Genomic DNA, 21,486 nt, shown 5'->3' with positions numbered 1-21,486 from the left:
GCGGGAATTCAGTTTCTGGTTTTTATTTGACCTCTCTCCAGCACTTATTTTGGTTTGGTCTTCCCCTTCCCATCCCTGTTTGAGGTTTCTCTCTCTGTCCCAGCAGGTGCTGGGATGGTGAGTGAGAATGAGGAGCAGAATTCTCAGCAGGAAGATGCTGAGCAAGTGGAATCACAGGGAGCATTATCGCAAAGATCGAAAGGGAATGTGTCCAGGAGTCGTGAGCAGGGAACAGCCTGTGAGATTCAGCACAGACCAGAGAGAGAGCAGGGAAACCAGCCAGATGAGAAATTGAGTACATTTATTTACTGTCAGGGAACACACAAGGACCTTAAAGAAACCACAGCCCAGCAAAAAATCCTCAGGGGAACGAAAAAAAATACATGCACTGAGTGTGGGAAAAACTTTCGGGACTGCTCATCCCTTACTAAACATCAGAGAACACACAGAGCAGAGAGACCTTTTGAATGCTGTGAGTGCGGGAAAACCTTCATTTGGCATTCGCACCTTATTACGCATCAGAGAATCCACACAGGTGCGAAACGCTATGAATACCGTGAGGGTGGGAAAGCCTTCAATCCGAACTCAAACCTTATGGCACATCACAGAATCCACACAGGTGAGAAACTTTATGAGTGCAGTGAGTGTGGGAAAAACTTCACTCAGAGCTCAGACCTTACTACACATCAGAGAATCCATACGGGAGAAAGACCCTATGAATGCCGTGAGTGTAGGAAAAGTTTCATTCGACGGTCACACCTGATTACGCATAAGAGAATCCACACCGGGGAGAGGCCCTATGAGTGCGGTGAGTGTGGGAAAACCTTCACTGCCAGCTCAAACCTTATTCAGCATCAGAGGATCCACACCGGGGAGAGGCCCTATGAATGCAGTGAGTGCGGGAAAAGTTTCACTCAGAGCTCAGATCTTACTACACACCAGAGAATTCACACAGGGGAGAGGCCCTATGTATGCTGTGAGTGCGGGAAAAGCTTCATTCGACGGTCACACCTGATTACGCATCAGAGAATCCACACAGGGGAGAAACCCTATGAATGCTGCGAGTGCGGGAAAACCTTCACTGCCAGCTCAAACCTTATTCAGCATCAGCGAATCCACACCGGGGAGAGGCCCTACCAGTGTTGTGAGTGCGGGAAAAGCTTCGCTCAGAGCTCAGAACTTACTACACATCAGAGAATGCACAAGGGAGAGCGACCCTACGAATGCTGTGAGTGCGGGACAAACTTCACTGACCGCTCCGCCTTTCTCAATCATCAGAGAATCCACACGGGAGAGAGACCCTACGTATGCTTTGAGTGCGGGAAAACCTTCACTCGGAGCTCAAACCTCATTACACATCAGAGGATCCACACAGGGGAGAAACCCTACGAATGCGGCGAGTGCGGGAAAAGATTCACTCACAGCTCAAACCTTATAACGCACCAGAGAATCCACACGGCAGAAAGGCTCTACCAATGTGAGTGCGGGAAAAGCTTCACTGAGAGCTCAACCCTTCTTAAGCATCGGAGAATCCACGCAGGAGACAAACCCTATGAATGCGGCGAGTGCGGGAAAACCTTCCCTCGGCGCTCAGCCTTTATGTCTCATCAGAGAATCTGCAAGGGAGAGAAACACCATAAAAACCTCTAGGGCTATCTAGCCATTTTTTTTTCTTTTGCTAATTCCCACGTAGTAACCTGTAAGGCTGTTTGAACCGTTGGCATCAGTGTTATCCCGCAGCTTGTCCAGACGAGTTGCCCATTTTGACCTTTTGCCATTCATCCTGGGTTGAGGTGAACCTTGCTCTCCACTCCATTGTCCCACGAGTAATGGGAGTGCGTCCCTCCTCCCAGGAACCAGGGAGCATCACATTTAGACGGTTCCACCTATGGCAAAGGTCCTGTTAGAGTCTCCAATGATACAGGTTGCTCTGGGTTGTACTGAGGAGCAGTTACTTTTGGACAGTTTTTATTTTCATTTAAAATATATTTAAATATTGCGAAAAGCAGGAGCTGCGGGGGGGGGAAGTGTCATTTCAGCCTCTGTGACACTGGAAGGAGATGGGGAGATTCCCTCCTTCGCCATCACTCCAGAACGGTTACCTCCTGTTTGAGCCATGCAGAGTTTATCTTCTTCATATTCTAGCTCTCCACTTCTCAAAGTGCCGTCTGATGCAGTGTTCCCAGCTGTCTGCGCTTGGAGATGACGCTTTGACTTCTTTAATCCTAAATCGCTATGGCTGGAGATGAAAGTGTCAAAGACCTGGAAGGGGACTTCAAATGGTTCCCAAAGACAGTGGGACATTTGGGGTTTAAATTCCAGTTTCCATCTATTGGCAAAGCCACTTCTGGCAAGGGGGCTGTTCCTCCCCTCCCCCCACCCCCATTGTGAGGATGCTAAAACTTTTGTATATAACGTCACTCAAAAACGAGACAGTGCTGAGTGAAGCAGGTTTGAATGGATCAGAGGAGAATGTCATGGGAGAATCTTGTCTTGATTCTGAGTTATTAGGTGTAACCTGCTCTGGATTTTCCCTTGACACTTTCGTTGTCATGTAGTCTATCTCTCTGTGACATGGGTTTCTATCTCTCCTGAAGAATGTTTAGTCGCCCAATGGGATATTAGTTTAGTTTGACAGGATGTAGCTCAAATTTACCAGAGACTTTGAGACAAATGATGATTTGCTAAAGTCATTACTTCTCACTTCAGCGTTGCTTTTTCCCCACCTCTCCCTGATGACGTGGAGAAAGTTCAAATGCAGTTCTGTCAACAGGAGAGAACTCTCCCATTTACTGGATGTGCTAACAAAGAAACAGCCGTGATTTGAACTCTCCACTCGGAAATGGTGAACAACAGCAGACTGAACAGAAGGACGTGCATCTGATCACAGTGTAGTTCCATTGTTTAAGTCAATATTGTCTCAGATGATCTGGGGAGAGAATTCCACACTAAGTGACTTGGAACCAGGCAAAATGCCCATGTATTCGGTACCCAGAGCATTTGTAACCTAGGCTCTACAGAAGATCTTTCCTATGATATGGGAAATGCTGCCCTTCACAATACAGTGTGTGGAAGAAATAGAAATGGGGGGTTTTGTTGAATTTATCCTTTGTAGGAGCCACAAATGTGTATAAAATGAAACAAGTGTTAAAAATGGAATCGCTGCAGAAAAATAGCCATTTTTGAATAGAAATGTCACCTCTGGTAACTTACAGAGATTCTGATCCAGGCCTGTATCTAGTTCCTAGTCTAGACGGTGCCACCTAATTAAAGAATATTGGGGCATAGAATCATAGAATCATAGAATATCAGGGTTGGAAGGGACCCCAGAAGGTCATCTAGTCCAACCCCCTGCTCAAAGCAGGACCAATTCCCAGTTAAATCATCCCAGCCAGGGCTTTGTCAAGCCTGACCTTAAAAACCTCTAAGGAAGGAGATTCTACCACCTCCCTAGGTAACGCATTCCAGTGTTTCACCACCCTCTTAGTGAAAAAGTTTTTCCTAATATCCAATCTAAACCTCCCCCACTGAAACTTGAGACCATTACTCCTCGTTCTGTCATCTGCTACCATTGAGAACAGTCTAGAGCCATCCTCTTTGGAACCCCCTTTCAGGTAGTTGAAAGCAGCTATCAAATCCCCCCTCATTCTTCTCTTCTGCAGGCTAAACAATGCCAGCTCCCTCAGCTTCTCCTCATAAGTCATGTGTTCCAGTCCCCTAATCATTTTTGTTGCCCTTCGCTGGACTCTCTCCAATTTATCCACATCCTTCTTGAAGTGTGGGGCCCAAAACTGGACACAGTACTCCAGATGAGGCCTCACCAATGGGGCATGTTTGGGGAAGCCGTTCCGCACTAACATTGTTGATTTTTTTGCGTGGTTTGGTAGATTCTACTTCAGAGACGTGTAAATGTGCCATAATCCAGGCCAATGATTTAGAAAAAAGTGGGTTAGAAATAGTACACCCCCAGTTCTTGGTTTTCACCCCAATAAAAGGAAACTATGATAATCAACAGCCCAAGGAAAATCGTTTGTAGAACACCACTCCCTAGTTCTGTGTCACTGGTTACAGTCCCAAAGGATCCCATGGTTAGATGGAGCACAATCATCCTTCACTGTTTGGCTCCAAAGTTGAATGAGGCAGAGAAAGAGAGAGAGTTCTTTAGAGGACATTCCTTTCCCGTGGATCCCAAACTGGCTGCCTGAGTGGGTAACGAGGACTTTCACGCAGTGGAAATAACGGTAACCAGTGAGGGAATGCATGTGTCAGGCTCCAATTTCAGACTGCAGGATACACACATGTTGGGTCCTGATTCTCTGTTTTTGTCTCTTAGGGCTTGTCTACACTTACAATGCTGCATCTGCAGTGCTGTAAGGAAGAAGCTCTGAGAGCTCTCACATCCGCTCAGTTAATCCACCTCCCCAGGAGGTGGGAGCTATGTCAGCAAGAGACGCTTTCCTGCCAACACGGTGTGGTCTATATGGGGCGTTAGGTCAGTATAACTAAATCGTTCAGGGGTGTGGATTTTTCACACCCCGAAGCAATGCAGTTATACCAGTATAGGACTGCAGCGTAGACCAGATTTTGGTTTTGCTCTTGTGTTGTGTGCGTTTGCAACCTTTCTCCTCTACGCCCTCCTACTTTGAAAGATTAAAAAGTGTGAAAATACAAGGAAGGTGTTTTTTCTCATGATGCAAACATTCCCCCAGAGGAGACCCCTTGGCACCAACACCCACCGCAGAAGATCTGGAGATCTGCGAACTCCCATGAGTGGGACCACAACTTGACTCAAAGGTTCACTTAGTGACTGTCCTAATTAAAGGAAAACTAAGACGTAGGGCAAGTTTTTGTGATCTTTGAATATGTTACCTGATTATAGAGAGTTGTGTATTATTGTTATAGGGTCACCAATTGATCTGACCAGAAGAGAAGTCCCTTATCCCGGAATCAGGCTACCTGTGTTAACCAGGTGTGACAACCTTAATTATATTGGAAAACTGGAAGTTGTCCTGTGTTTTGTTTGCTAGTAATGCGGAAAACAGTGGCTAATCCTGAAAAGTTTATTTGATGTAATATACTCCCTTTTGCATCAGGATTTCTGATAGAAAACCTCACTTCAATGGTTAGGGTGGGAGAACGTGTGTGAGAAATACTGCAGAACCAAATATTGGCCCAGTACAGATTTTCATTTTTTGTATTTCAAGCAGAACTTATTTTGATGAGCTTCAAAATCAATTTCTATTAAAAGGAAAACGACTCGAGGAAACAAGGTGGATAACTTTTTGCCCAGTTAGACTGTAAGGGTCACTGAGTTCCTCCCTTCTCTTATTTGCCAAGGAAAGACAGGACATCTGTCAGAGGATGTCTCCATTTATTTTTAAGCAGCGTGAGGGATGCATCATGCAGGTTTTCTGTTACATATTTTTGCTACCCGTTCTTGTTATGGGTGCTGACACCCCCTTTTGAGGAGGGTAACTGGTAGCACATGGCCATTTAACCCTCAGGCCTTAGAGAGACTGAGCCCCTCTGGGAAAGAAGTCATGACATCAATTCCAACCTTGATTCGTCTCCCTATATGTGAGAAAGCTACTAGCATGGAGGGCTGGGCCAGCTGTCCGCTTGCCTGGTTCCTCAGCTGTAGCTAGTGTGACTCCCACTAGGCCCCGGTGAAGGGATGAAAAACAGGGGAGGGACTGGGGGAAATGCGGTGTCTTTCCCTGTCTCTGTTGGAAATCAGGGAGAGAAAGGGGGCCATAAAGTCCCTTCAGATTTTGCCTCTTCTCTCTCTCTAATACTAATAATAAAATTCTCCCCCAGTTTTGCCCCTGTCCCCCCTAACTAAAATGTGTATAAAATCCATGTAGCTTCCCCCCTTTTCTCTCAAACTATCTACCTTTTCTCGCTTCCCCTTCTCTGGGTTTGCCCCATTTCTCTCCCCAGTTCTCAAAATGTCCATTTCAAATCATCTCTGATGTGGGGGGATTCCCCCACCCATTTGATATGCAGCGATTGTGGGGAATTGTCCTGAATCATTCCCCCAAATGGGCAGGGGGTTAGTGGGGGCTGTTTGGGGGAGTCCTGAGACACAGCTGCTTCTGGGGTGGAGACGGGGTGGCCCTTCTCTGCCAGCAACAGGGCATGGAAGGGGCCAGGGATTTCCCCTTACCCCTGAATTTCCCCATCACCGGTCATAGACTCACAGAATATCAGGGTTGGAAGGGACCTCAGGAGGTCGTCTAGTCCAACCCCCTGCTCAAAGCAGGACCAATCCCCAATTTTCAGCCCAGATCCCTAAATGGCCCCCTCAAGGATTGAACTTACAACCCTGGGTTTAGCAGGCCAATGCGCAAACCACTGAGCTATCCCTCCCCGCCCCTTGCGTGTGATCCATAGATGGGAACCCCTCTCCAGGAGCCTAGTGGCTTCCCTGCTTGACTCCAGGTGTGAGGGGCTCTCAATCTTCCTTGTTGGCGTCATGCCACTTGAATTAACTAATGGAATAAATTCAGTATTAATTGGGCCACAGACAGCAGGAGAATCCCTCTTTAGCCCAGCGCACAGGCGCTCCCCTGAAAGGCAGGACACCCCTGTTCCACTGTTAACTCTCGCCCCCAGGATGAGTGCCTTGCCCCGGACGAACCGCAACGAGCGGCCTCGCCCTCCTCCCTGTCCCATTTGGGTGACCTCTGGGCATCGAGCACTCGTAGATTCTGTTGCTCCTGAATTATCGGGGCTAATTCCCTTGCCTTGTCCCTAGGGCTGGGGGATTTTGACACTCCCTCCCACTGCACCTGACTCATTAGATTCTCTGATTTCCCACAAGGTGCTTTCCTGCCATCTAATCCCCCCTGAGATACTGCTGACCCCCTTACCATGCATTACTAGGCTGAATCCCACTTGCTCACGCTCCCTGACCCCTGGCTTCCCTTGGATTGTCTCATTTTCACTGGTCCCTTCTGTCAGTAAGATGGTGACCCAGGGAAGTTCCCCCTCTGGTTGGAGTCGCTACATTCTGGGACAGAGAGGTGGTTTAGGTGTCCCTTGGATGATGAGATGCAGATAATTAAATATGGAACACCAGAGGAGCTGTCCCCAGGATTTCCCTGCTTAGAAATGAGCTTGAATACAGCCTGGCCCACCTCCACAAAGATGCGTCAGAACTGGAAAAAGAACAGCGAAGGGCAACAAATGTGATTAGGGGTACGGAAAACGCCTGCGCGAGGGGAGAGTAAAAGAACCGGAAATGGTCACCTCAGAAGGGAGACAACTGAGGGGGGCATATGATCGAGATCTATAAAACCATGAGTCATGTGGAGAAAATGAATGAGGGAGTGTTATTTACCCCCCTTTGCACTCACAAGGGCTAGGGGTCACCCGAAGCATCTCCAGGGCTATGAGGAAAGGGAGATGCTGAGAAGGGCATGGGCAGGTAAGAAATTAGTTAAACCCCCTTCCAAAAAAATCTCAGGGCCTCCAGGAAACAGCCGGGACCCTGGGAGCTCTCGGAGTTCAGGGTTGTCCCCCTCAGAGGTGCTATCCATATGGCTCATGGCTTCCCATCCATCCTCACTGACACCTGGCAGCAGCTCCCTCTCTGACCTCCTTTCCCCCTGAGTTTTCAGATGGGAGGTGGAAGCAGAATTGGTCCCCTCCTCTCTTCCCCTCTGGGGCACAGTTTGGTGGGTTCAAGTCCTGTTGTTTTTTCTCCCATCTCTCCAACCATTTAATCTGGTTTCTTCCCAACTTGCCAAGGTTTCCTTTCTCCTCGGCACAGGGAGCAACCCTCCTCCCCGCATCCCAGCAGCCGAGACGGGAGGATGAGCAAGAACGAGGGGGGGACGCCTCAGCCGCGAAAAGCCGAGCCAGAAGAACCACATGGGAGATTGGCAGGAAGATATAAAGGGAAGGTTTCCCAGAATCGTGAGCAGGGGAAAGCCTACGAGAGGCAGTCAGGGAAGAAAGAAGGTGAACCCATTAATGCCAGGCTGAGTTTGCCCCATGCCAGAAGCTGCACTCCCACCCAGCCACTTCAACCAGACCTGTGGGGCCCATCTCAGTACCCTCCCTGGCCTGGCCTGGCCTGGCCTGGCCTGGCCTGGCCTGGCCAGGCTCTGCGCACAGTCCCCCTGGCATCCGCCTGCCCGCACTGACCTTGCTGCTTGTCTTATATAGGGCCCTCTGGCCCCGGATTGGTCGCTCCATCACCCCTTCTGATTGGCCACGCCTCTGCAGTCACTCTAGGCTGCCCGGAGGACTTCTCGCTGCTCTTTTCTGGGGCAGGGTGATGCAGGGCCATGGAGCCTCCAGCAAGGGGCCTCCGGACCTAGTCCCTCCTGCCCCACCCCTCCCCACTGTCCGAGAGACATCCAGCCCCATAACCCCTCCTTTTCCCTTTTTAAAGTGGTGCTGATGTGGAGGTCAGGAGAGGTGGGAAGAGGCTCCCCCCAGTGACCAGCCTCTGGCTCTGTGGGGAAGTGGTTTCATTAGATGCTACCATCAGAGGTCTCTGGTTATTGCTATGGGATTGAGGTGCAGGATCTCTGTTCTGTTAGGTCCTTGTACTGCACACAACACCATGGTACGTGAAATTGTATCAGCCTGATTGAATACCTTTCACTCTCCTTTCAGTTTCACGTTGTTCTTGGTTGTCTTGTCCTCTCCCCTGCGGGAGAAGCTTGTGCACCGGAGCGGCTCGTTTTGGTAGGGCTGTCTGCTTGTGACGCTTTCTGGTGGTGGTTCCAAATAGACTCCTTGGTACATATTTGCCGTTAGAGGAGACAACATTTAGAAAATAAATGCACCTTGCCTTCAGCGTGGAAGGTGGTGAGGTGTGAGATGGTCCTTAGTTCCTAGGAGAGTCCATTCCAGAGTCTCAGAGAAAGCTCTGTCTCCCGCACAGATGAGCTGGGTTAAAAAAAAAAAAAAGATAATTTCATGGAGGAGGAGTCCATCAATGGCTATTAACCAAGATGGTCAGCGATACAACCCCCTGCTCCAGAGGTCCCTAAACCTCTGGCTGCCAGAAGCTGGGACTGGATGACAAGGGATGGGTCACTCGATGATCGCCCTGTTCTGTTCATTCCCTCTGAAGCACCTGGCACCGGCTGCTGTCAGAAGACCCAATCTGGCCGTTCTTATGAGCTTTACCCTTCTTGTAGAGAGCTCCGTTGTGCCAGGTGGTAAAGGCCCGATCATTATCCGCTAGGATTGTTACCCTGGAATTTGACAGCCCTGCGTATACCCTGGACGTGACAGCCCGGCCGTCAGCGATTTTGTGGCTGAAACCCTAATACCACCTAGGTAGGAATGATCTTAGGCCTTCGTGAGACAAGGTCAGACAGCGGCAGGCTTGCAGTCTGTTAACCAGAATGGGAGGATGGGACAGAAAGTTATGGAAGTGAACACAGCGACCTGGGTTTGAAGTGCCCCTGACGTATTGTTGTTATGGCTAGAAATACTAGAAGTGTTTTGAGATAACGAGCAGTTGGTTGAAATTAGGAGAATTGGTGACCCAGTAGAGGAGTCTATAGGTTATGTGCTTTGTTAGAGTTTGCCATAAAAGATTAGGTGAAAGTAAGCGCCTTGGAGAAGTCCGAGGGAGCTTTTCTTAGGGCAAGGAGCTGGCATCTAAACCCCGCATCAGCTGGATGGAAAGAGGGCCCCTGGAAGCCCGGCTGGTGATCACTCAAAACCATCTCAGACTGTGGTTAACTTTATCTGGGTTGTCCTAAACCTACTGCGTGCATGTGTGTGTGCGTTTAATATCTAATAAATAGTAGTTTTAGAGAAGAGCACGCTTGCTTGTATCAATCTTTTATCAGACGGAAGCCCCATGTTCCCATTGATTTATTCCTGACGCTGCCTGCAGAGAAACAGCCAGATCTGTGCTGACCTTCATTAAAGCTCCCTCTAAGCCCTGCCAAGGTGGGGACGGTCGCCAGCTAGGACTAGCCCCAGACGCTGCTGACAGGAACTCCTGATCAGAGAGTCCAGGTGATTGAGAGAGACCTCAGGGAAAGCGCTGAGGACAGGCAGGAAATTGACTGCACAGTGAGCCCTTCCTCCTCCCCCATCTCTGCTCCTCGTGTATCTGGGAGGACACCCCAGAGCTGCAGTCATCATTAAGATTAAGGCCAAAAGGGATGATTCCATCAGCGAATCTGACCGGCTTCACCCAGGCCCTTAAATTTCTCCCACTGACCCTGTATGGGGTCCAATAACTTGTTGCGGATAAAGCTTATTTTCCTGACTGGCATCCAGCCTTTCTGGCCCTGCCAGAGCTGGTTCTGTGATGGGGAGAAAGAGCCTCCAAGAATGGGGTGGTGACCAAGTTTTGCATCTTGAGGGCGGAAGGAAACAGGAGCGAGAGAGAGACTGAAGAGGACTGGTGTGGAGAAAGTAAATCAGGAAGTGTTATTTACTCCTTCTCATAACACAAGAACTAGGGATCACCAAATGAAATGAATAGGCAGCAGGTTTAAAACAAACCAAAGGAAGTATTTCTTCCCCCAACACCCTGTCAACCTGTGGAACTCCTTGCCAGGGGCTGTTGTGAAGGCCAAAAATATAACTAGGTTCAAAGAAGAATTAGATAAACTCATGGAGCATACATTTTTCAATGGCTATTAGCCAAGATGGTCAGGGATACAACCCTATGCTCTGGGTGTCCCTAAACCTCCAATTTCCAGAAGCTGGGACTGGATAGCAGGGGATGGATCACTAGGAATTCCCTGTTTTGTTCATTCCCTCTGAAGCTCCTGGCTCTGGACACAGTCGGCAGACAGGACACTGGACTAGATAGACCATGGGTCTGACGCTGTATGGCCGTTCTAATGTTCTTATTCAATTTCCTCTGTCGCTGACTTCTGCCAGTTCTTCCTCAGTCTTCTTCACTTTCTCTTTCCTCCCTCAAGTATCTAGTTCAATATTTGCTTATATGTATCCCATCTTCCCTGCAGTGCACCTGTCCCAGCTACCTGCCCCACCTTCTTGGCTCCCAGTAGGAGTGGGAGGTGGGGGGCCAAACAACTTAGTGTTAAGAGCCAGACTAATGTCTGCGTGTGATTGTCTAACAGGGCTGCTTGAGATTGTGGGGGACAGAGCTCGGAAGCCCTGGGGCTCACTTCTGGTTTATGTCTTATGTTAGTTACTAAGAATCTCATGCTTCAGGGTTTCAGATGGCCCCGTGCAGGGGTCAGGAAGGGATTTTTTTCCCCCAGTGTATTCCGGGCGGTCTTTTTATCTCCTTTCGCTGGCCCTGGCTGGAGATGGGACAGTGGGCCGGGGGGGCGCTGAGGGCTCTGAGAAGGATCCGGGAGTTGTGGTGGATCACTGGAGATGATAGTACTGCTCTACTCAGCGTGGGTTCAGTCTCAGCCGGAGCACCGTGTCCAGCTTCGGTCACCGATGTATAGAAAGGATGTGGGGGAAGTGGAAAGGATCCAGAGGTGAGTGACAAAGGTGATCAAAGGGGTGGAATGCAAGCCCGATGGGCAAAGGCCGAAGGGGTTCGGTACATTTAGGTTGGAAAAGAGGAGATTAAGGGTGGATGTGATAGCGGTCTTCAAATACTTGAAAGGCTGCTGTAAAAGAGATGTAGAAAAGTTGTTCTCTCTTGCCACCGAGGGCAGGACAAGAGGCGACGGGTTCAAACGACAGCTCAGCAGATAACGGTGAGGACAGCAGGACAGCTGAACAGACTCCTCGGGAGGCCCCGGGAGCTCCTTCACCGGAGGTTTACAGAAGGAGGCTGGACAGCATCTGTCTTGGCTGGCTTGGACACAACAAATCCTGCGCCTTGGCAGGGGGTTAGACTAGATGAGCCTTGCGGTCCCTTCTAGCCCTATGGTTCTGTGACGCTGATCCTCTGTTTGACCAGATGTTGTGAATCCTTCCAAAAGCGGCGTTTGCTTTTCCTCAGCTTGCACGAATACCTCCAGTGCCGACACCTTCAGATGTCCCCACACTCCCCCGAGAGCAAAGCTCTTCGACTGGTTAGGTTTCTTTGCCAGTCACCTGCCCCTTTGCACCTGTTGTCCAGATTCCGTCCTTCACCATCTTGGTTTTCCCAGCATTTACTTGCAATCTAATTTTTGATTGCCCTGGTTGACCATTTTGTTCCATGTCAAACTTAGTAAAGCAACGTCCTCAGCAAAGTCAAAGTTTCAGAGGAGCAGCCGTGTTAGTCCGTATCCGCAAAAAGAACAGGAGGACTTGTGGCACCTTAGAGACTAACCAATTTGTTTGAGCATGAGCTTTCGTGAGCTTTATTAGTCTCTAAAGTCAAAGTTGTGTAACTCGTCTGCGCCAACCCATCGGACACGGTCCATAATGCCTTCTGCTGCCGGCTTCGTCAGCCACTCTCTAGCGAATGGAAAGAGGATTGGTGATGAGACACACCCCTCATCTCACCCCTCTCACAATATGGAGCCATGCACCAAAGCCTGCATCCAATCCCACTGCTCATCTCAGAGTTACGAACGCCTGAGTTACGAACTGGCCGGTCACCACACACCTCGTTTGGAACCGGAAGTCCACAATCAGGCAGCAGCAGCGAGCAAAAAAGAAAAAAAGCAAATACAGTACTGTGCCGTGTTAAACATAAACTACTGAAAAAGTAAGGGGGAAAAGCAGTAATTTTCTTCTCCACCGTCAAGTTACAAAGCTGTATTAAGTCAATGTCCCGCTGTAAACTTTTGAAAGAACCACCCTAGCGTTTAGTTCAGAGTTACGAACATTTCAGAGTTACAAACAACCTCCCTTCCGGAGGTGTTCGTAGCTCTGAGGTTCTGCTGTACATCCGTCATATAAACTCCTCCTTACGTAGCTCAGCTTGTCTATGTTCCTCAAGGTCTCTCTGCGGACCCCATCAAACGCTTTCTTGAAGTTGACTACGCTGCCGCAGCTTTTTCGATGAACAGCTGAGGAACGAACATCTGTTCCCAAATGGTCTGGCTGGCTGGACCCCAGCCCCTCTGCTCACAATGCTTCTTTCCCGCCCTCCTTAATTCAGTCCAGCAGGACGGTAGCCAGGATTAATAACAGCCTGACACCGCTCTAGTTTGTGCGCTAAGATCCCCCTTTTCGGCACCGTCACAATGACGCCACGTTTCCAGTCATGGGGCACTTTCTCCTTCACCCTTATTTGGTTAGTTTGGTTAGCTGTTCAATTCGAACTCAGTACCGCTTCTTGAATTCTGTCCACCCTGGGAGCTCTCTCCTGTTGGAGCCCTGTGGTTCCTGCTTTCACTTCTTGGGTGTTACTGGTCCCTCGTCTAGTGCCCACTTAGCACTGGCCTTTCTCTGAAACCTGGGCATGATCTTTGGCTCCGGGCAGTTTAATCTGGAATGGACTTGCACTTTTCATCATCTGACTTGTTCTTCGTGCATTTTAACTATCTGTCCATGAGAGTCGCTGATGGGCATCGCCTCTGGGGGTCTGATTTTTCCTGAGCTGTCTTCCACTATTTATTAGAGCTGCTGGAAATCTCTCCTCTCTGCCGCTGCTTCTGCCTCCACAGCTTTCACCGGGACCCAGGCACTTCTGTCTTGCGTGCCTCTCAGCTTTCGTCTTTTGCCCTTTTCCCTCACGTTCGCCTCTAAGGTCTGCCTCTTGCACGGTTCCTTTTTGGCCCCTCGTCAATCAATGCCCACGTTCCACCTTCTTCTGGCCTCTTCGGTGGCCCACTGCCGTCTTGTCTACTGCCCTTTTTCCGTTCAACCATCTGCCTTACAGACTTTTGATCAGCCTGCTCCTGTAAAACACCGGCCCAGTTGCTGAATGCAATCTGGAACCTCCCCCGTCTTTCTTGGACCCGGCACTCCTCTATCGCTCCAACTCGCCTTTTGTCTCTCTTCATCATCTGTTTGAGTTTCAGTTGTAACATAGCCGCTAAAGGATAATGCTCTGAGACCCCATCTGCTGACTCAGGCACCCCCCTGAGCAAATGCCCAACCCTGGGATATACCCACATGTTCTCTCCGATTGACAGTCGCACTGTGGGCTGATCTCCCTGCGAGCGTCCAAATCCTCTTGTGCTGAAAAAGACTGTCTCCTGTCTACAGGCTGTTTGTGCCAGGGAGATTCAAGCGCCATTCGTAACTGCTTCCCAGCAGGTAGCGTTGTTGCCCATTTGTGCATTGAAGTCCCCTATCATTAACTTAATGTCATGGCTGGGCACACAAGCCGGCACTTGCTGAACTGCTGCTGGTGGAGTATACCCTTTTCGCCGTCATCTGCTGCATTTCCTGTGTTACACAGACAAAACTGGACAGGATCGTTTCAGGGGACAAGACAAGGTGTCACGTTTATTATAATAACACGATTTGATTTAAGACCAATAACTAAAATCTAATACCTATATACACACACCAAAACTTCTACCGCTGCTAGATAGTTCCCAGTCCTGAATGGAGCTTGAGTTCGTGGCTTAGGTTCGTAGCTGGTGGCGGCTCACTGGCCAGGAAAGCCGGGCACAAGGAAGGGCTGGGGCTCTGTTGGGCATGCACCGATGCCCTTCCATGTTGGCAGCAGAATGTTACCCGCCAAAGTCTTCCATCTCATCCATCCTTTTTGTAGGCTTTAGTTTGAATCCAGAGTCTACAGGTCTTGCTGTGTCCGGCTGCCTCTGGGGCCGGTGTGACTGGTCACCCGTCAATTGCAGACCTGACTTTCAGCCTGGGACCTGGCTTTGATCTTCCTTCCATTGTACTTTTGTCCTTTTCTTTTGAGGGTGGGCTCTTCTTGCTTTGTCAGGGCTGTTGTCTGCATCTTCAGCCCTTGGTGTTCACACTTGATTTCATCAGGGCCGGCTGGGGCTGGAGGTTGATTCCAGCACCCATACGTACCTCATTCACACAGCAAACTAATAAGATTACAGCAGGGTTTTGCAAAAATGAAGTGAGCATTTTAAAATGGAGTTTGAGTTACAACATGGACACGTGTCAGGAATGGCAAACAGGGAGCAGACGTTCCAATATAGACAAATATAATGAATGACAAACAGGGAGCAGACATTACAATGGTGAAACAGTGCAAGTTTCAGTGATTTAAGCAGCAATTGGATTGAAAGTGAAACTCAATTAGCCAGTTCTCGGGGTACCTGGTTTTATGAATGAATGTTGTTTCATTCATAAAACTTTACTTATGAAGTTTTATTAATAAAGTGAACAATTAAAAACAATTTCATTGATCAGTTCTACACCTGGGGCAGATATCTGGATTACTGTACACTTGACAGGTCTTGTTTGCAGGCTGGTGGTTGTTGGTCTGTCACGCAATGGCTTCCAAAGTCCCCCAGATAAAGAAAAGAAAGCGGGCACCTGACCAAAAGAGCCAAGAGGAAGGCTAGAACTTTTTAAAACGGGGAAAGAAACTTTCCCTTTGTTGGTTGTTCTCTCTGGGCTGCAAGGACATGGAGCAGCAATGCTGTAAGCAGGGATGCTGTGTAAGGTTTGAAGCAGGTATGAAAAGTGATCTTCCATACCTAGAAGGAATCATTGGGATAAGGAATGTTTACCTAGATGCGATCAGGTTTATTTCTTTATTTTGGCTTGTGGACTCCTCTGTGCTAACCTCAGATGCTTTTGTTTGCTTGTAAACTTTAAGATGGACCCCCAAGGACGCTGTTTTGGGTGCTTGATTTTTTGGAATTGCTCTTTTAAAATCTAGCAAAAGCCTAAGTTTCAGGTGTATTTTCTTCCTTTTTGTTTTGAATAAAATTTACCTTTTTTAAGAACAGGATTTGGGTTTTTGTGTCCTCCGAGGTTTGTGCCCATGTCGTTTAATTAGCTGGTGGCAACAGCTGGTTTCCTTTGTTTGTTTTCTTTCTCCACTCTTCCCCGGAGTGGGGGGGTGAAAGGGCTTGCGGGTACCCCACAGGGAGGAATTCCCAAGTGCTCCCTCCTGGGTTCAAAGGGTTTTTTTTGCATTTGGGTGGTGGCAGCGTTTACCAAGCCAAGGTCAGAGAGAAGCTGTAACCCTGGGAGTTTAATACCAGCCTGGAGAGGCCCGTATGAATTTTTAGAATCCTTGCGGGCCCCCAGCTTCCGCACTCGGAGTGCCAGAGTGGGGATTCAGCCTTGACAGTTGTGATGTTACCCAGCGTCATTCCTACACGTCTGTCATGGGTTCATCCTGCTGAGTATAAGATCGTTGCCCCCTCAGACAGAAACATGACATGTACAATTCCCCACGCCCAGTCCATCACATCCCACTGACACCAAGTATTCTCTCATTTCTCGTGGAAGCTGTGTCAGCTGTGACGGGGCAAGGCCAGATGGCTATAGAAAAGTAGTGGGAGATAGATAGATATATTAGCTCCAGGCTAAACAAATCCCTGGTACCAGGATAAGTGAAGTGGAAGCTGCTCCAGGTCAATTAAGACACCTGGGGCCAATTAAGAACTTTCCAGAAGGCAGGGACAAGGCTAGGTTGATTGGGACACCTAAAGCCAATCAGGGGCTGGATGAAACTAGTTAAAAGCCTCCCAGTCAGTCAGGTGGGGGTGCATGTCAGGAGCTGTGGGAGGAAGTCGTGCTGTTGGAGAGGCTGAGTAGTACACACCGTATCAGGCACAAGGAAGGAGGCCCTGAGGTAAGGGTGAAGTGGAGCTTGAGGAAGTGAGGGCTGCTGTGGGAGAAGTAGCCCAGGGAATTGTACAGGTCATGTTTCTAAAAGGTCAGCTACCATAGCTGATACTATTAGGGTCCCTGGGCTGGAGCCCGGAGTAGAGGGTGGGCCCGGGCTCCCCGCCTGCCACCTTTGCCCCCTGATTAATCACTGAGACTGGGAGACAACAGAGACTGTGCAAGGAAGGATAACTTCTCCTCACCTCCCTCGCTGGCTTATGATGAAAACGGCTCAGTAGACTGTGACCCTTGTCTCTAGAGAAAGAAGGGTTACGTGGAGGGTCACAGTGAGCCTCTGAGGCTAGCAAAACCCGCCAGGAAACGTGGGACCCACGGAGGCAAGGACAGAGCTTTGTCACACAGTTTCCTGTAGTTCACAAAGTACGTACAGCAAAGTTCTCCATGAGTGGGTTGAAGAATTCTCCTCTTTTTATCCAGGCTTGCAATCGGCACTGTGGCGAACAGTGAGAGAGTTACACAGCCGGCCTCCGCAATGTGCCGAAATGTGAGAGCCCCTCACCGCAGCACACACCACTCACACCAATCCACACCGCACACCCATAATAACTCCAAACATGCGTAGCCCCTCACCCCAGCAAGCACCGGCCGTCCACCTCCTTCCCAAACCAACCCCAATTTCCCAGCCCAGCCCCTCCTACGCCCAGATCACCCCCACACAACGCAACCGGCAGGCACAATAGCCCCAAACACCGCTCTGAAGCCTAAAACGCCTGTTGAATCAGGCTGATGTGACAGCAGCAGCTAACAGGGTCAACGAGAGCTCGTCTTGTTGATCTCCAGGTTCAATCATCACGGAGATTTGCCATCTCTTGCCGTCCAATTTTTTCAGTTCTCAGCCATTTTCAGCTTCTTTATGCACTTGACTTTCAGCTGCTCATTACCAGTTCCTCCCCCGATATAGCCGAGGATTACCTTTGCCTTTCACATTGGTGTCTTATAATCCATCCTCTGAGTGACTAATACACCCAGGTCTTTCTCCTCTGTCATCCCCAGCAGATGAGTCTCCAGTTTATCGTGACTGATTCCCCAGCCTCCTCCACACACTTGGGGATCTTCCGAATCCCTTCCACTGCATCTGACTCACTATGTTCCCTAATTCCTCAAAAGGGGCTTTCTTGGCCTCCCATGCCCTCAGCTGCTGCATTCAGTGAAAGCCCCTGTTCCTTACTGCGCCAAACCCACCAACCCATCCTCACTGGTCCCAGCTTCCTGGTGAGTCTCTCATTGCCACGGGGCCTCTCTGTGTCAGTATAAAGCAGTCCCAGGGTGACTCCCCGCTCTGGCTGGGACATAGAGATGCCGTCTCTGAGTTTTAGGAACCCCCTTTCGTGATGAGTGTCTGGCTGTGTGTGTTCTCAGCAGAGCACAGATACTCTTGGATTACCTGGGGGGCTGGGCCCAGAATGTTACTGTTTAGAAATAACCCGGGGTTAAAACAGTAGAACTTTCCCGGTTACAAATGCCCCATGAATTCACCCAGTCTCACTTGTTTTCTTTCCCTTTGAACAGGGTTGCCAATTTCCAAAACGGATGTGATCTCCCAGCTGGGAAAAGGGGAAGAACCCTGGGTCCCGGAGCTCCAGGGCTCCAAGGAAAGACAGAGTCTGCGAGGCGTCTGCACGGGTGAATTCATTAAACCCACTCTCTGAGCTCAGGATTGTCTCCTGCAGGTGTCGTAGCCTCGGGGCAGATATCGCTCATGGCTTCCTCCCTATCCAGTCCGATGCCTGGCTGCAGCTCCCTCCCAGGTCTCCCTTCCCCCTGAGTGTTCGAGGGGATGTGAGGGCAGAATTGATCCCTGCCTCTCTCCCTTAAGGGGAGGAGTGTCAGGGATTCAGCTCCTAATTCTTTCAATCTCCACAGCACTTCCTTCGGTTTGTTGCCCCGCGAGCCTTTCCCCTTTTGGCTGGGCCCAGGGAATGACTGATCGCTGGATTCTTTCTCGCTGTCCCAGCAGGTGATTCGATGGTGGGTGAGAACGCGGAGCAGAACCTTCAGGAGGAAGACGCTGAGCAACTGGAAGCACATGGAGGATTATCGCGGACATCCACAGGGAATGTGTCCAGACGTTGTGAGCAGGGAAAAGCTTGTGAGAGTCAGCACAGGCCAGAGCAGCAACAGGGAAACCAGCCACGGGAGAAAGTGGATAAATCCACTAATTGTCAGCGAACTCACAAGAACCTCAAAGCAATCACAGCCCAGCAGCGAATCCCCACGGCAAAGAGAAAAAACCCATGCACCGAGTGTGGGAAAAACTTCAGTTACCGCTCAGACCTTCTTATACACGAGAGACTCCACCCGGGGCAGAGACCTTACAAACGCTCCGAGCGTGGGAAAAGCTTCCACCGGAGCTCAGCCCTTGTTACACACCAGAGGATCCACCCAGGAGAGACCCCCTATGAATGTGCCGAGTGCGGGAAAAGCTTCTCGGTGAGCTCACACCTTATGCGACGCCAGGGCACGCACACCGGCGAGAACCCTTATAAATGCGCCGACTGTGGGAGAAGCTTCAAACAGCGCTCCAACCTTGTGGCACATCAGAGAATTCACACGGGAGAGGGACCCTATATGTGCTCTGAGTGCGGGAAACGCTTCACTCAGAGCTCAGCCCTCATTAAACACCAGCGGATCCCCAAGGGAGACGAACCATATAAAGGGCTGGACAAAGGTTTTGCCTCCCGCAGAGTGGCCTTGAAAGGGTGTTTGCACCATTCGCTCACTGTGGTCTCGCAGGGGAGTCGCTTGCTTTTACAGCTTGCCCTCCGGCAAATCCCATGATCCTTTCTATCAAGTCTTCTGTCCCATTAGTCATGGGAGTGTGTCCCCCTCCTACCAGGAATGTCCATCCGCCCCCGGTGCGGGCGACAGAGCTGATCTCAACTAGCCACACTGAGGTCAAATCTATCTCGGCCTCAAGTCCACGGGCATCATTTTTATACTGTCTCTCCTCCAGCCCACCCCCCACCTGCAAGCTGACTGGGGTGAGTCTGAGAGATTTGCTCTTTCCCCATCACCGTCTGGCCCCCGCCCAGCAGCAGCAGCTTCTGCCTGAGCTACACAGAGTTTGTCCTCCTTACATTCTCCTGGGGGGCTGAAAGGGGTGATTTCAACTGTTGGAAACAAAGTAATTTTCTTTTAAAAATTACGAACAAACATTTGGCTTAGAGAAATGAGAGAGGGGAGGCGAGCTCGACTAATTGTTTATCTTACTGCAACTCAAGGTACTGGCTTCCACGTTATTTCTGTTACAATCTTTTTTGTATGCCTCTCCGTGGAGAGTTTTTAACCCTATTAGAGTAGGCTCAGCTTTACAGGGGTACTTTTCTCCAGGTACGTTGAGACCAAGGTATATTGTTTCTCAAAATTATGGGGATTCCGTTCTCTGGTATATCCTTAGACAACTAAGAATGTTTATAAATGGGCAAAATAATTTGCTTTAAGGGCAGGTGTACCCTGTAGGTTATTAACAAATAACCAGCCCGTTTATAATTGGGCAAAGTGACAAATCGTAGCTAAACCCTATGAAAATGAAGAAAATATTCAGATCTGTTCATTAGAAGACGCCATTTAAGGACCTGTTTTCAAACAGACCAATTATGAATATCAAGAATTTTAAATCCCGCTATTTCTCTGTTTATCAATGTTTAGCCCTTTTCTCATCTCCAGTAAGTCATGGTCTGGCCACTTGAGAAACTGTTTGTATTTTAAGTGACAACACCACTTTCAAATTCCAATAAAATCAAAACACGAGTTCAAATCTAAACCCCTGGCGTTGTCCCAGCCCTGGTCTACACAACAAACTCATGTCAGTGTAAGTGCATTGCTCCGGGGTGTGGAAAATCCACACCCCTGAGCAATGTAGTTATACTGACCTAACTCCCAGTGTAGACAGCGCTTTTCAGGGAAGTGGCGTACCTATGCCCGTGGGAGACGCTCTCCTCTTGGTATAGCTACAGCAAAGCAACTGCAAGTGTAGACAAGCCCTCAGTTAATGTTCTCTTGCCGATCCACGTTGAGGTTTTGGGGAGGTTTTCCTTGGGTGTAGCCAGACAGCCAGCCCCCCCCCTCAGACCAGCATTGCTGGAAACACAGGAGGAAGCCGGAACAGGGCACTTAACATATATTCCAGCCCAGCCTTTGAAGCTGTGAAAGCACAGGTGTGCTGCTACAATGTGCCTCTGGGAACAGATACGACGATTAAGCTCACAGCAGGCAGAGGCCCTGTGACAGACATGGCTCTTAGCCCCTACTAAATAGCGTGATGCACACACACCAACATCCTAGGTGGGAAAATATTTACCCTGATAAAAGAAATGTCCAGTAGTCGAAACTTATTGTTTCTCTCCCTTGCAAGTGTAAACTACTCTTGCGAAAGCTGGCGTCACCCAGACAGACCAGCCTCAATTTGGCATAAGAAAGGAGAAAGAGAATAAAGGAGTACAGAGGTATAAGTAGGGGACCTACAGCACCATGATTTTTGAGTGCTTTTCACTATCTATCTGCTGGTCAGATAAGTGACAGCCTCCCAAGGCTTCTGCAGCTAAGAGGGTCCCTAAGCCTTGTCCCTTATTCGTCTTTCCGCGGAATTGAGTGACCGAGCCTGGCCTGGCACCGCTGGAATCGAGAGATGCAAGGAGGGTAAGAAGCACCCACACCTGATCTCCTATCTTTAGTGTACACATATTTTGAAATAGAGCTCTATACTTTGTTTTCTTTCTTTGGGATTGTGGCTTCAGTTTTGTAACTTGTTTGTGTGTGTAACATCTCTACATTTAAATAAGTAGGCACTAGCAATTTTGTAACCACGTGATTAGAATCTAGCTTAATAAATGTTGG

At 49.2% G+C, this 21,486-nt stretch overlaps 2 protein-coding genes across 2 annotated transcripts in view; both read left to right on the top strand.

Annotated features, from left to right (window-relative positions):
• Nucleotides 1-5,003, top strand: part of LOC311513974 (uncharacterized protein) — a gene marked incomplete at its 5' end in the record, with an annotated part of 21,972 nt that extends 16,969 nt beyond the window's left edge. Inside the window, one exon of the mRNA XM_084616190.1 lies at nt 104-5,003. Coding sequence (XP_084472316.1) covers nt 104-1,650 — 1,547 coding nt within the window. The 3' untranslated portion in view covers nt 1,651-5,003. The remainder of the gene's footprint in view (nt 1-103) is intronic.
• On the top strand, nt 4,902-21,486 carry LOC311514127 (uncharacterized protein). The gene is made up of 4 exons (XM_084616535.1): nt 4,902-4,969; nt 7,753-7,965; nt 18,160-18,273; nt 18,605-21,486. Exons 2-4 carry the CDS (start codon nt 7,818-7,820, stop codon nt 19,426-19,428), a joined length of 1,086 nt encoding a protein of 361 aa, XP_084472661.1. The 5' UTR covers nt 4,902-4,969; nt 7,753-7,817; the 3' UTR covers nt 19,429-21,486.

Source organism: Lepidochelys olivacea (assembly GCF_965140295.1).
Source record: "Lepidochelys olivacea isolate rLepOli2 genome assembly, chromosome: 28".
Taxonomy (NCBI): Eukaryota; Metazoa; Chordata; order Testudines; family Cheloniidae; genus Lepidochelys; species Lepidochelys olivacea.
This window is presented reverse-complemented; position numbering and strand designations above follow the sequence as displayed.

Excerpts from the sequence above, each read along its gene's own strand:
- LOC311514127 (XM_084616535.1), top strand. The coding sequence starts at position 7,818 with ATGAGCAAGAACGAGGGGGGGACGCCTCAGCCGCGAAAAGCCGAGCCA. Across the intron at positions 7,966-18,159 it reads GCAGTCAGGGAAGAAAGAAG|GGTTGCCAATTTCCAAAACG; the intron begins GTGAACCCATTA and ends CCCTTTGAACAG. Across the intron at positions 18,274-18,604 it reads TCTGCGAGGCGTCTGCACGG|CAGGTGATTCGATGGTGGGT; the intron begins GTGAATTCATTA and ends TCGCTGTCCCAG.